Source organism: Salvia miltiorrhiza, chromosome 1 (genome assembly GCF_028751815.1).
Source record: "Salvia miltiorrhiza cultivar Shanhuang (shh) chromosome 1, IMPLAD_Smil_shh, whole genome shotgun sequence".
Lineage (NCBI taxonomy): Eukaryota > Viridiplantae > Streptophyta > Magnoliopsida > Lamiales > Lamiaceae > Salvia > Salvia miltiorrhiza.
The window spans coordinates 63,050,701-63,063,840 of NC_080387.1; the positions used below are offsets into that span (position 1 = coordinate 63,050,701).

Below are 13,140 nucleotides of genomic sequence, written 5' to 3' on the forward strand. Positions count from 1 at the left end.
AGAAGAGCGGTAACATGCTTAAGGCGGTCTGGATTTGCACGGTGTGGCTTCTTTGGAAACGACGTAACGAGAGCAGATTTGAAGGGAAAACGTGGGGGATCCAAAACTTGATGCTGGAAATTAAAGGAAGAGTTTGGAGTTGGAATAAATCTTTTGGTATTGTTGCAAAGGAATCGAGCTTCATTTCTTGGTGTTCTGATTCCTTTTTTCTCTCTTCTTGTTTGAATTTTTAGGTACCCCTGGTACCACAGTTATCTTAATGAAATTTTTTCTGATCAAAAAAAAAAAAAAAAAAAAAACACTTAGATAGAAATAAAGCGCTTATTATCTCACTGATCTATAGAGGCGTTTAGTGTTATTGTTCCTTGACGAGATGATGAACTAGTGTCGCACTTTAGTTACGTACCATAGAAAACATGCGACTTAATTTAGTCGGCCTGTCCAGTAACTTCGTTTAGAGATGAAGTTGACTGAAAAATTGATTGGGCTTTCATCACATACATTGTAACTTGGATATTTTGATTTACTCTATGTTATTTTATACTATCTTTTTTTATTTATATCTACATTATGTAACTGTAATTAGTAAAACATGAGATAGATTGACTGCATGAGTGGATATTTCAATATTCTGTAATCGAAAATATATGTGGAGTATTTGGGTTTGGGTTTCTAATTATCTGGGTTTGACACTCCAATTTGAACTATTAGAACTAAGATCCAAACAAGGATATCTATTTAAATTTGCATATTTGTTGTTTATTTTAAGGTCATATGTATGTAAAGTATTAAGTAGTAAGGAGTTACTTTTTCTGAAAAATATGTAGTAGTGGTTCTATAGTCAAATAGAACAAGGGAGTCGTATATTAATTTGATTATGAAAAGAATAAGAATAAAACTAAATAGACGAATATGAATAAAAAATTATAATACCCGAATGAATTTGATTCATTTAAAACCCCAATTAATCCCTATACTTCTCTCATTTGTACTTTAGAAACATATTCTTGTTTTTGTATTTATCCCTGCTACCTATCCGTCAAAAGGTGTGAAATTTCAAAACTAATTTTGAGATGGTTCCAAGATCTATAATGGGCCTCATTACAGCCACCCATTACACTTAACAAAAAAAATTTCAAAAAATAATATTCACACTACTGTAATAAAAAAAAATTATACCTAATTTCTTGAATTTGGTACCCTCAAAATACTTCTGTTGTGACTGTGAAGTTAACATGAGAGAGAGAAAGATAAACACAAAATAAATGAGATCAGAAGTGATTTTGGAGCTTGATTATTCTTTTGCCTTAATTGTTTCAAGTCTCTATGAATCACAACTGAAATTTCAAAGTCCCTGGCTTAATTACATACATTTCTAGCTTCCTAATTAACAGTGTTTATCTCCCATACCAGCAATTAAAATCAGAATGGAAAAAAAAAAAAAAACTGAATATGAACCATTCAGTTAGACACTCCATTTTCAAATTTTTCACATTGCAAGCCAACCACCATCATATAAATATATGTGCCCAACAAAGTGCATAACTCCTAACCACATAGGAATATATCAGCAATATGCAAAAGAATCTACAAAGATAAGCTAACACGGGACACAGATGGAGCAGCACGTACGAAGAGCGTGTACATCAAAATGGCAATATGTTATATCAAGATCAGTAGGTAATCGTGGCTGATAGACGGTACTGTGTACACCAGAGTCGCGTTTCACATAAAAGGGCGATCCTTTGCACATCTATGGCATATTTATCACGAATATACACATCAGGCATACTAAATACTACTCCAGTTTATTTCAAAGTATTTGCTTACTACAATAATTGTGTTTGCTGATCTCTTCCTTTTGCTTCAGTAGACAGAATCCTCAATGACCTGCATCCCACATGAAGTCGAAAAATGATATAATTTCCATAATTTCTTGATGGTGACAAGCATCAAATAATGCACATCTTCAAAAACAGATCAGGCAATTCATTATCAACTGTTGGAGTTATTTATATACCTTTAGGCCTCGGTCTATTGTTAATACTTGAAAGCAACCATTCTTTTTAGAACTGTAAAGAAGCAGGGGAGATGCTTGATAGATTGATTATACCATAACAAGGAACATCACAAGTCCAAAGTATGTAGCCTCTTACCACGCTCAATGCCAAGAGCCGAAGACGTGGTAGGGTTATCACGAACCTCCTTGAATTCCTGAAGCTGCTTGAAATTCATCCATGGCTTCACCCACACTTTAGCTTCGTAAATCTTGTTCTGACCCCCATCGACCGCCTCCACTGTGAGATGGTACATCTTACCAGCTACTACCTGTTCTTTGGCATTCACTACTCTTCCAAATTCAAGCAAGGTGTTCTGCAGGGATAGACAGGTACAGATTCATGTACTAATGCAAACCCAGATATTTTCCCCAAATCCGACTTGAATTCAGCAATTCTCTTCATTTTCTCAGATTTATTCAACCACCAATAGTCATGATTCACCAACAATATGTTACTTTGACAACAAATTAGGGCTTTCAACAGAGAAACCTAAATCAAAAAGATCAACTGAACAATACGTGCCTAAAAACCTAATCGATACAAATAAGTTGTTTCCCTAACAACAATCATGTCGTTGAACACACATGCTAATGACCAACCAAGAAACCTAATTCAAACCTCAATTCCAGTTGACATGATTTCCAATTCAATTTAAAATCTTCTACCGTCATCTATATTGCACAAGGATAGGATCCACCGGTATCCGTTTCTCTTCCTCAAACAAAAACAAAAAATTGCGATTTCCCAGAAACAATTTAGGCTATAGAGGAAAAATACCTGATTCTTATTATGTTCTTGAACAGCAAACCGGCCGATATCCTCAATTTCGAGGCTGTTTTGAGCCGTATTGCGCAGGCCGCCGAGCTTCATCGTTATCGTCTGCTCCGGCGATTCGCTACAGAATCCGATCTGACAAACTACGGCAACCACCGCCAAAAGCAAGCTGAAGTGAATGGTTTTCCTTAAATCGATGCTCTTTGATTTCATGTTGAACGGCAACAAGTATTCTTTTTTCACTATTTGAGCTAGATTTTCAATCGATTCGCAGATATTTTTTTTTCTTGGATTTGTGCGCCTCTTTTTGTTGCTGAAGATAGATTCTGCCTCTTTTTTTTTTGAGGAAAGATAGATTCTGCCTTTTGCTTGGCGGTTAAGAATTGCGGAAGTTAGTTGGAGGGTCCGTTTCCGAGTCATGCCCGAGTTAATCCGAGTTTTCGACATTGACTCGTTTTAGATTGGAAAATTGATTTTCTAAATTAATAAGGATTTTTTAAAAAGAAATGAATAATTGCAGACGAGAGACGACGACACTTGCATTTTCACTCCTTCCATTTTCATCCTCTCAATAAATTCCAAAGAGGCATAAACACACACACACACACACACACACAGTATTTGCAAGAATTGGTCGAAGGAAATGGTTTTGGAAATCATGGAACCCAACACTTGCATCAGGGGTTGTTGCCACAGCCAAACAATCCCTCTCCATCTCCGCCCCTCTTCCTATTCTCTTTCTTCCCCAATCGCCAGAGGTAAATTCAGCTGAGATTTCATGTTTCCTTAATTATTTTTTGAAAAAAAAAAAGGTCTGAATTTCGACTTTTTTACTGTCTGCGACAATGCAGGTGCAGAGAGCGTGGTGTATGAAGCCGTACTCGACGGTAAAAAAGTGGCGGCGAAGAAGCCAATTCTGTCTACTTCCGATGATCTCGATAAGTTCCACAGAGAGTTGCAGCTGCTTAGGTCAATTTCTTTTGCCTCTATGTATAGTTTCTATAAATGAACTGGAGTTGAAATTTCATCTTTTTCTGTGATTGTAAAAGAATGTTGCTCATGATTCTGTGATTCTTGCACCATTAATTGGTGCAGGGTGGTTTGGGGGATTTGATTGACTGGCTGTAATGCTGAAGTTTGTTTATGCGTCTCTTTTATTTTATTTTATTTTCCTTCCCCTTGAGCATGTTTTGAAGTTTTCTCATTTTGTGTCTTAAGCAAGTTGGATCATCCGGGAATAATGAAGTTGGTGGCGGCACATGCTAGGCCGCCAAACTACATGTTTTTCTTTGAATTATATGCAGCTGGATCCCTCTCACAGAAACTGCACGTGGAAGAATATAGTCTGAGCATAGGTCAAGCTATGGAAATCACTACACTATTAGGTATGCCGTATGCGCATTGACACTTGTAAGAATCTCAATTTGTTAAATGTTTGTGCTTGAATTTTGAGGTAGTTCCATGGCTTAAACTAGTAAAGATTGCTTTATTCTTGATTTTGGAATGAATAGATTATATAGCTTCTTGCTTTGGCAGAGATTAAATATTTCGTGGATGTGATTAATTATCATCTATATCTTGTCTTGTTCTGAAAACGAACCTCATATATTCATTGCGCCAAAATTTTATAACTCAAGTACGAAATTTGAATGATTTTTCATTCTTTCTGCATCATTCAGAAACCTTCTATTCATAGTTTATCGGTTGGTGGAAAAATAGCTTTCTATTCAGTTTTACTTTTTGATCTTAGTGTTCTTTTAGAGCTCAAATTGGGATTTTCATATTTACCTTTCTCATGATTCCTATTTGCAGCAAAAGCTCTGCTATATCTGCATAGCCTTGGGATTGTACATAGGGATGTCAAACCAGCAAATATTCTTGTAATGTCTTCAATAATTTCATAATCAGGACATGTATATGCATCTGATTTCCCTAGAAATCTAAAGATATCTCATTCAAGTTATATTTTGAATGGTCTGATATTTAAATCACCAATTTGATACAGCTCAATGAGAATCTTCAACCACATCTAGCAGACTTTGGTTTGGCAGAATACACGAAAGATCTCGAACAAGTCTCTGTAAGGAACTGGAAATCTTCTGGCAAACCGACTGGTGGTTTCCATAAAAAGAATATGGTTGGCACACTTATATACATGGCACCTGAAGTACTGAGAAAAGAGATTCAGACTGAAAAATCGGATGTCTATAGTTTCGGAGTGACTGTTAAGTAAGGACTTGCCGCGACTAATTCATATATTGAATAACATGAACTGTTGAAAATTGGTCTCTAGACACATTTATGTTATTTTCTATCTAGAATTGTTCATTTGGATTAAGTTCCAAACATGTCAATTCCATTGAGTAACAGTTGCTTGGCCCCCGCTTCTTTCACTATTGGAGCTAGATCCTAATCACCGTGCATACAAAATTAACTTGTATAGGACTTCATTCTTATACATTCTTGTTTTTTGTGTTAATAAATGGTTTATAAGGTTGAATTTTTGTGTTTTGCATTTTGCATTTTGCAGTGAGCTTCTTACTGGTGTTGTTCCATACACTGATCTTCGAGCAGAGGCACAGGTTCTGTCTCCTTATTTTCTTGTTTCCTTTCTTCTGTTTTTTAGTAAGGGAAGGAAGAAATTGGACACACATTTCCTATTGTAACCTTATTTACTCATCCAAAATAAAAGATTTTGATTTGCAAGAATCTAAATTAGGCATATATTAAGGACAAACAAAATTAATCCACCTCTAATGAAGAAAGTAGACTATAATTGTCACACAAAAAAAGGAATAAGGGGCTTCTTAATTTTCAAAGTGATGTGATTTGAATCACTGAAGCGTCTTAAAGGAATGTATGTTAATTACAGTTACCCTATTGCTCTTATGTAACGGCCTTCTTTTCCACTATTGCCTCCTTCATAGGCCCATACAGTATTGGAAATGAATTACACAGAACAGCAACTTACGGCAGCTGTTGTGTCCGAAGGATTGCGACCTGTTTTAGCTGGTCCAGAGTCTGGTGCATCAACCAGTTTGCTCTCGCTAATAAAAAGATGTTGGGATACAGATCCTCAAAACAGACCTTCTTTCAGTGATATAGTTTTGGAACTCGATGTGATGTTGAGAAGTGGAAATAGAACAGATGAAAAGGCTGATACTTCTGCCAGCTCTATTACACCACGTGACCATGTGGATACAACTAATACTCCAAGCTATCAAGAGCCCCTGAATTGGTTTTCCCAGGGAAAAGATATTCGAAAGAGCAGTTATGTTCCTTCTGAGAGTGTCACATCCGCCTGGCTCTCTTCGGATGATACGGTTTATTGCCCGGTGCTATCTTGGGGTTCCTTTTCTACTTGTGGGAGAAGGGAAACCATGGAAGACACTCACTTTATGATGCCGCGTTTTTGCAATGAAAACAATATTCATTTCTTCGGAATCTTGGATGGTCATCGAGGTATGTGGAATATACTGTCTGCTAAGAAAAACTTTTTTAATGCTGTGCATTATCTATTCTTTTGGTTTGGTATGAGAATGAATCATTTGAGATGAAGGTTAGAAAATGGTTCTCGAAGAGGAAAAAAGCTAAGTTTGTGCATTCCTTTTGAGTAGAATCTTTCTTCCAAGATTTCGGTTTTTATTTCATGCATATAGTTTGGTATATAGGATTTTATGTTTGTGGCTGTAATCAGCTACTACGGCTGTAATTGGGATATTACAAACACGAAGTCTCATATCATGATTCAGGTGCTGCTGCTGCTGAGTTTTCAGCTGGGGCTCTTCCTGCATATTTGCAAACTCTGATTTCGATGAGCAGGTAAGCCAAACGATGGTTGTGTCAAGTTCTGCATAAAGACTCACTTATGTGAATCGCAGAATGTTAATTAGGCCTTTAACACTCATCTTTTACCTATATGCAGTCCATCTCAAGCACTAGTTGAAGCTTTTGTTAAGACTGATATTGCCTTTAGGGATGAACTAAATTATCGTCGAAAATCCAAGGGAATCATTCAGAAGGACTCGCACCCTGGCTGTACTGCAATAACTGCTCTAATAGTTAAAAACAAGCTATTTGTTGCAAATGCTGGTGATTGCAGAACTATTATATGTCGAGCAGGAAATCCTTACGCGTTAAGCAGGGTGCATCAAAGCTCTCTCTCTCTCTATATATATATATATGTATGTATATAATTATAATTATATGTATGTGTGTGTGTGTGTGTAACAGCTATTTAACCAAGACTGTTCAAATTGAGAGCTGTTTCACATAGAAAATTTATCAACGGGAGATGCTTTTGTGTACGCTTGCTCTTATCTCAATTTTGTATGAGTCACACCTTTTACCAATTGAATCATGACCTCAATGTAGTAGGATCATGTGGCAAGTTGTCTCGAGGAGAGAGAGCGTGTCGTAGGCGCAGGCGGCCAAGTCAAATGGCAAGTCGATACATGGAGGATTGGTCCTGCTGCTCTCCAGGTTCATTTCTTGTCAAACTTCCTCTTGTTTAATCCATAAGAGTTAACTTCAACTAATTGTGAACCCAAATTTTGGTAGATTTTTACCTAAATATCAATACCATTTAAAAATGTATGACCAAATTGTATGTACTGTGTTGTATGGTTTTTTCCTCCATAGGTTACAAGATCTATCGGTGATGATGATCTGAAGCCATTTGTGAGTGCAGAACCCGAGATAACTGAAACCCTTCTATCAGCTGAAGATGAATACATAGTAAGGTTCCTTTAATGCTTATTCTTTGAGAGAGCGCGATTCAGTGATTTCTTTCCATCTGGAATTCTATGTTACTAGCTCGCTGCATGTTTGGTATATGACCTGAGAAAGCATGGAAACGAGACGAAAGCACAGGCAGTGTGTTGAGAGAAATGAGAGTTGTTGATAATATTTGCAGGTAATGGGAAGCGATGGATTGTGGGACGTGGTGAGCAACGCAGACGTTGTGAGCATAATCAAGGACACTGTGAAGGAGGCTGGGATGTGTTCAAAGAGGCTGGCCACTGAAGCTGCTGAACGAGGCAGCAAAGATAACATCACAGTTATCGTTGTCTTCCTGCGTCCAGTTTCTACAGCAGAGAGGATTTACTAGCTTCCAACTTCATACTACTATTTATTTTCAACAATTTATTCTTATTTTTTTCCCTTGAACAAAGCGATCAAGGTGAAAACCAAATTAAAGCTGCATTTGATTAAGAGATGGTTGTTTATTACTAAATGTTGATTTGAGTGATGATGCACAACTTAATCAATTTTTGGTTTACACGATTCACCCTGTGATAGAAAACTCGACACTCATCATCCAATTAGATGATGATTATTTATTACCCTAAAATTGGATTGACTATTTAACCATTGTCCAATTCTAATCTATTCTATTAATTTTATATGTCACATCTATCAAATCAAATGCCCCATATTAGATTTATCTATGTGCATTTTTTTTAGGGTCTATCGATGTGCATTTTTATTTGTGGGTAATAAATCAAATATTTGTTGTTAATATGGATTTCAGTTGTTCCTTTTTGTTTCTACTAGCAGATGGTACTCTTATGTTTGCACGTGATATCTGACCATGGGGGCAAGAGGGGCTGAAGCCCTCCCCCTTTTAAAATAAATAGATAAAATGAGATAGAAAGAACATAGTACTACTACTTATTTTAATCTCCTATCATAGATACTAGCCGTGGCTAATATTTAAGCGAACATCAACCCATTTAATACAGATTTACTCAACAGGCCAATAAACTCGTCGCATCGGATTTCAAACTCATAAAATTGAAACAAAATTTTAAAGTAGGATTTCAAGATAGTAGGATTAATCACATGAATAATGTCAGTTGCATCTTTTTGGAGGTCTTATCCTCGGTTCTGAACAGGGGAACCTAATTGTCAAATTTTAATAGACTGCGAAAATAATTATGCTTAAACTAAATTATCCGTTTCAGAAGGAAAGTAAAATAATATTATTCGATTATCTTGACTCTTGTTTTTGGGTGTCTGAAATAATAGAAATTTGACTCGAAACAACAAGATTTCATATGTAATCTAATTCACTTTACATAAGATTGCTTACTAATTTCAATTTTCTATAGTTTTTGAAATACATTTAAGATTGCATAAATATTATGGCACCAGAACAACTTAGTAACTCCAGATGCAAAAATAAAATATAAAGAGAATAACGTTTGATATTTTAATCATTTTATAATTATTGCCATTATTAGAACTTAGAAAATTAGCATATCTATTAGGGAGGAGATCAAGGGTTCAAACACTCGTTCTCATTATTTGTCAAAAATCACAAATTCTTTTGTCAGTTAAAAGCAAAAGAAAAAGAAAAAACTAATTGAAGTGCGAAGAAAGATCTTCAAATGTTATATTTGATAAGATAAATTAGACGCATTAATTAATGCTAAAAATATGTTTACATTAGAGTTTCAAGTTTCAAGTAATTTAGATATTAACACGACACATCTCATGATACAACATGATTAACGAGCACATTAAATATACTGAAACATATATCAATAACAAATCACCAAGCAAAATCTGAAATCCACACACCGTACGAGTAACATAGATATAAAAAAAAATACAAATATAAATATAATGGTAGTTCAAACAAAACACACGTTGTATACTCTGTGGCTAAGCACAAATTGAATAATGGTAATAAAAAAAAATCTCATGGTTACGTTGCCATTATTACTTCTGCCCGCCACCGAAATTATAGTCATCCATTTGAATTTATGTGAGAATATGAAAGAAATTAATGCGATTTGCAGTTGAGATAGCTTTAATCCATAGTTGAAGCCGAATGTAATCATTAATTAGAGGATTAAAAAGTAAGTGAGTAAGCAGAATTGAAGTAAGGAGATGAGAATCTATTCATGTTTGCTGGCAATCTTGCTTTATTTCTTCTTCATCCCAACAATCTACTAGTCAACTTTTTTGCGCATAAGCGTAGTTGTAAACTGGCAAATTAGGCATAATCTTCAACGCATTCTCCTTAAATTCCTCCAACTCCGGCTTAGGTTGTCTTAAATATTTTTCCTACTTGGCACCATGCATGCAATCTCATTTTCTTTCTTTCTCTATAAATCCCACCATTTTCACCCCCTTCCTCCACCACCTTCTCTCTCTCTCTCTAAATGGACTCCCCGCGGCGCTTCGAGGATACACCGGAGCAAGGGAGCCCCTCGGTGGAGCAAGGCGAATCTAGCGACGGCGCGGATCCGCCGGCTCCGGCCTACCAGCTCGCCCTTGCGGATCACGACCGCGAGTACGGCTGCAGGTACTCAGAGACGGAGACAATTTTTTTATTATTATATTTAATTAGGCTGTATCTTGTAATTTGTTTTTATTTTTTATATATAAAAGTGTAATTTGGTTAGTATCCATTTTAAAAATCCTAGGTGTATCCCATCCCTGCAGATACTGCCACAAGAAATTCAGCAACAAGCAGGCCCTCGGCGGCCACCAAAACGCCCACAAAGTGGAGCGGGCTATGGAGAAGAACGTGCAAGAGACCGGCGGCATCAGCTACTACGACGATGACCCAAACCCGTATCCGTACCCGTATCCGTATCCAGCCCGGATGAACGCACCCGCCCCCTTCCTCGGCTCCAGCCGCCACCAGGATTTCCTGCACAGGACGTCCCTCTTCAGCTGGAGGGGCGGCAGCGGTGGAGTCGTGGCGTACAACCCCCGTCCCTGCTCGGCCTCGGCCCCCCCTGCCCGCCCCCATTACATGCTGCCCGGCCACGATGGGAATGTAAGGCTCCCCAACTTCGGGCCGGGCAGCTCAGGGTTCTTTCGGGTCAGTTCGTAATCAGGGCCCACCGGGCTTCTCCGGATTCGTGATCCGGCCCCGCTGCAGCAACCCGGCGGCGGTTAATCTGAGGAATGTTCCCGGAAACCAGCACGATGAATCCGGGTTGGATTTGTCTCTTAAATTGGGATGATCATTTCTTCTTCATGTTTAATTTTTTTAGATGTTAGTTTAATGTGGATGTGTTTAGTGTTTCCTTAACTTGTCCCAAGTGTAGTAAGTTGTCTGTATTGGGCTATTGGGATAAGCTTCCTTTGAAATTAATGGAATAAACTACATATTTTATTTTATTTTATTTTTCATCAACTTAATTTATATTCGTTCGTGTATTTGATTATGATTTATATCTATCTTACGGATATTTTTGTACGAACAATCATTATTTGTGATTGTGACTGTATATCCTTTTACGTCAACAAATAATCGTTACTTGTAATGTGCTTAGATAAACTCTTTTTTCTTTAGAACGAGTTAAGAATAAATGAGTATTATATATAAATGGTAGGGTACAGACGTACAATACAAAAATATAATATTATTCCCTCCGTTCCACAAGCTTGTGCTTTTATTTCTATTTTGAGACGTTCCATAAGAATGTGCATTTGTCAATTTCAGACAATACTCCGTCACTAACTCCTTATTTCTTACTCTTATTTTATAATAAAGTGAATAACTTTTTCAACTCTCATCTAACATTTTAATATAATTCGTGCCACTAAAAGTAATGCATACTCTCGTGGGATCAAGGGAGTATTTTTGCTATGAATATTCCAAAAAAAAAAAAGTTTAACATGGACGGTACTTTTAGTAGAAGACAAAATTGAATCATCGTGTTCATATTTCACACATGTTCTCTAAGTTAAAATGAGACAAAAACAAAGGAAAAGACACGCTACATGTACTAGTAGGAAATTTTGGTTGGAGATTTCGATGAAATTAGTGATTTTTGTTTCATTCAGTGTGGAAATTAGAAATGGAGATTATTTAGTAATTTTAAGATTGTTGTGATTCATATACTAGTGATCTATGTGATGTGTAATAGTTAAAATAGTAAATAATCTAAATTAGAAAAAAAAAATCTAAATATGACACATAGATATAAAAAATTTAAAATTTTTAAACTTTATACTATATTCACGGTTATACCACAAAAAATAGAATAGTATATTAACAAAATAAAAACTTTAATTAATATTGCATACAATCAATTTTAAAAAAGGCAAATTTACAAATGGACTGAATTAATAGTCACTGTTACTATTTTCAGAAAATCGTACTTGTTTCTATATAGGGTAAATATCACTTTAAACCCCAAACTATTTTCGTACTATCAATTATATCTTGAACTATCAAAAATAATTTTTTAAACCTTGAACTATTAATTTTGTATTAATTGTATCATTCGTTCATTTTTTTAGCTTCAAAAATTTGACGTGGCTCACCGGATACCACAATGTATTTAGAATCATTCTTTTTTTGACCTATATTATATAAAACGACGTGATTATATGTATTACTCATTAAAAATTCAAAGGATGAAAATGGATAAAGGGTACATTGATACAAATTGATAGTTCAAGGTTTAAAAAATTATTTTCAATAATTCAGAATATAACTGATAGTGCGAAAATAGTTTGAGGTTTAAAGTGATATTTCTAAGAAATAAAAGAAGTTTGTCTAAAATTTGTAACTTTAATTTCTAAACTTAAATTTATTTTTAACATAATATATATCAATTTAAAGTTCTTGTCTCGATCTTTAATTTTATATGTATATTGAGTAGTTTACAATTGGCCGAATTACACTATTTTTAAAAAAGAGAAAAAGAAAAAAAAATCACAAAAAATTAATAGAAAATTTTCAAAAAAGGTAGAAAATGTAAGATTGTGGAAAAAAATAGGCAATATATTAGAATGGAAAGAAAAAGGAAAAGGAAAAAAAAAAACTGAATTTGCAGTAAGTTTAGCATACGGCATTCCTTAGTTGAAAAAAAGTCGATTTTATGATTGGCCATTTAATTATTTAAAAATCATAAAATTTCCATTTCAATCATATGCCATTGTTTTTTTTGAAAATTTCACAAAATTGTCATAGAAATCAATTTGAAATGGATTTCAAATTTGTTATTATCTTTTTAATATATATAGATGTATAGTGTAATTTTTATGCCATTTCAATCATATGCCATTGTTTTTTTTTTAAAAAAAATTCACAAAATTGTCACAGAAATCAATTTGAAATGGATTTCAAATTTGTTATTATCTTTTTAATATATATAGATATATAGTGTAATATTATATATATAGTATATATATATATATATATATGGGATGTAAATTCTTGTCAAATTAATTCAATTTTGACTAATCATAATTCGGTTTTAGTATCAAGCTTAATTTACTAAATACATTCAAAGCATACGTGGTACCATTTACTAAAATTATGTTAATTTTT

General features: G+C 35.0%; 3 protein-coding genes across 6 annotated transcripts; 2 read left to right on the forward strand and 1 right to left on the reverse strand.

The window, feature by feature from the left end:
* Positions 1 to 1,642: 1,642 nt before the first annotated feature.
* LOC131004018 (cysteine proteinase inhibitor A-like) lies at positions 1,643 to 3,047 on the reverse strand. Of its 2 annotated transcripts, none has more exons than XM_057930598.1 (3): positions 2,838 to 3,047; positions 2,157 to 2,373; positions 1,643 to 1,890 (listed from the first exon to the last, which is right to left on the reverse strand). In XM_057930598.1, exons 1-3 carry the CDS (start codon positions 3,045 to 3,047, stop codon positions 1,883 to 1,885), a joined length of 435 nt encoding a protein of 144 aa, XP_057786581.1. In that variant the 3' UTR covers positions 1,643 to 1,882. The 2 variants fall into 2 exon arrangements, with proteins under 2 accessions (XP_057786581.1, XP_057786574.1); XM_057930591.1 differs by lacking the exon at positions 1,643 to 1,890 and adding an exon at positions 2,015 to 2,072.
* Positions 3,048 to 3,340: 293 nt separating this feature from the next.
* Positions 3,341 to 8,104, forward strand: LOC131003271 (protein kinase and PP2C-like domain-containing protein). 3 transcript variants are annotated; one of them, XR_009094600.1, is made up of 12 exons: positions 3,341 to 3,592; positions 3,686 to 3,803; positions 4,053 to 4,219; positions 4,647 to 4,714; positions 4,840 to 5,063; positions 5,365 to 5,416; positions 5,762 to 6,296; positions 6,587 to 6,656; positions 6,760 to 6,979; positions 7,068 to 7,138; positions 7,209 to 7,316; positions 7,476 to 7,492. XR_009094600.1 is itself a non-coding variant. In XM_057929783.1 (12 exons), the coding sequence occupies exons 1-12, from the start codon at positions 3,478 to 3,480 to the stop codon at positions 7,942 to 7,944; spliced, it is 1,965 nt and encodes a 654-aa protein (XP_057785766.1). In that variant the 5' UTR covers positions 3,368 to 3,477; the 3' UTR covers positions 7,945 to 8,104. The 3 variants fall into 3 exon arrangements, 1 of the variants encoding a protein (XP_057785766.1); XM_057929783.1 differs by lacking the exon at positions 7,068 to 7,138 and adding an exon at positions 7,750 to 8,104 and having other exon boundaries at positions 3,368 to 3,592; positions 7,212 to 7,316; positions 7,476 to 7,571; XR_009094598.1 differs by having other exon boundaries at positions 7,068 to 7,316; positions 7,476 to 7,517.
* A 1,902-nt stretch (positions 8,105 to 10,006) lies between these two features.
* LOC131011308 (zinc finger protein 7-like) lies at positions 10,007 to 10,686 on the forward strand. The gene is made up of 2 exons (XM_057939088.1): positions 10,007 to 10,149; positions 10,290 to 10,686. Exons 1-2 carry the CDS (start codon positions 10,007 to 10,009, stop codon positions 10,684 to 10,686), a joined length of 540 nt encoding a protein of 179 aa, XP_057795071.1.
* The last annotated feature ends 2,454 nt before the right edge of the window (positions 10,687 to 13,140 follow it).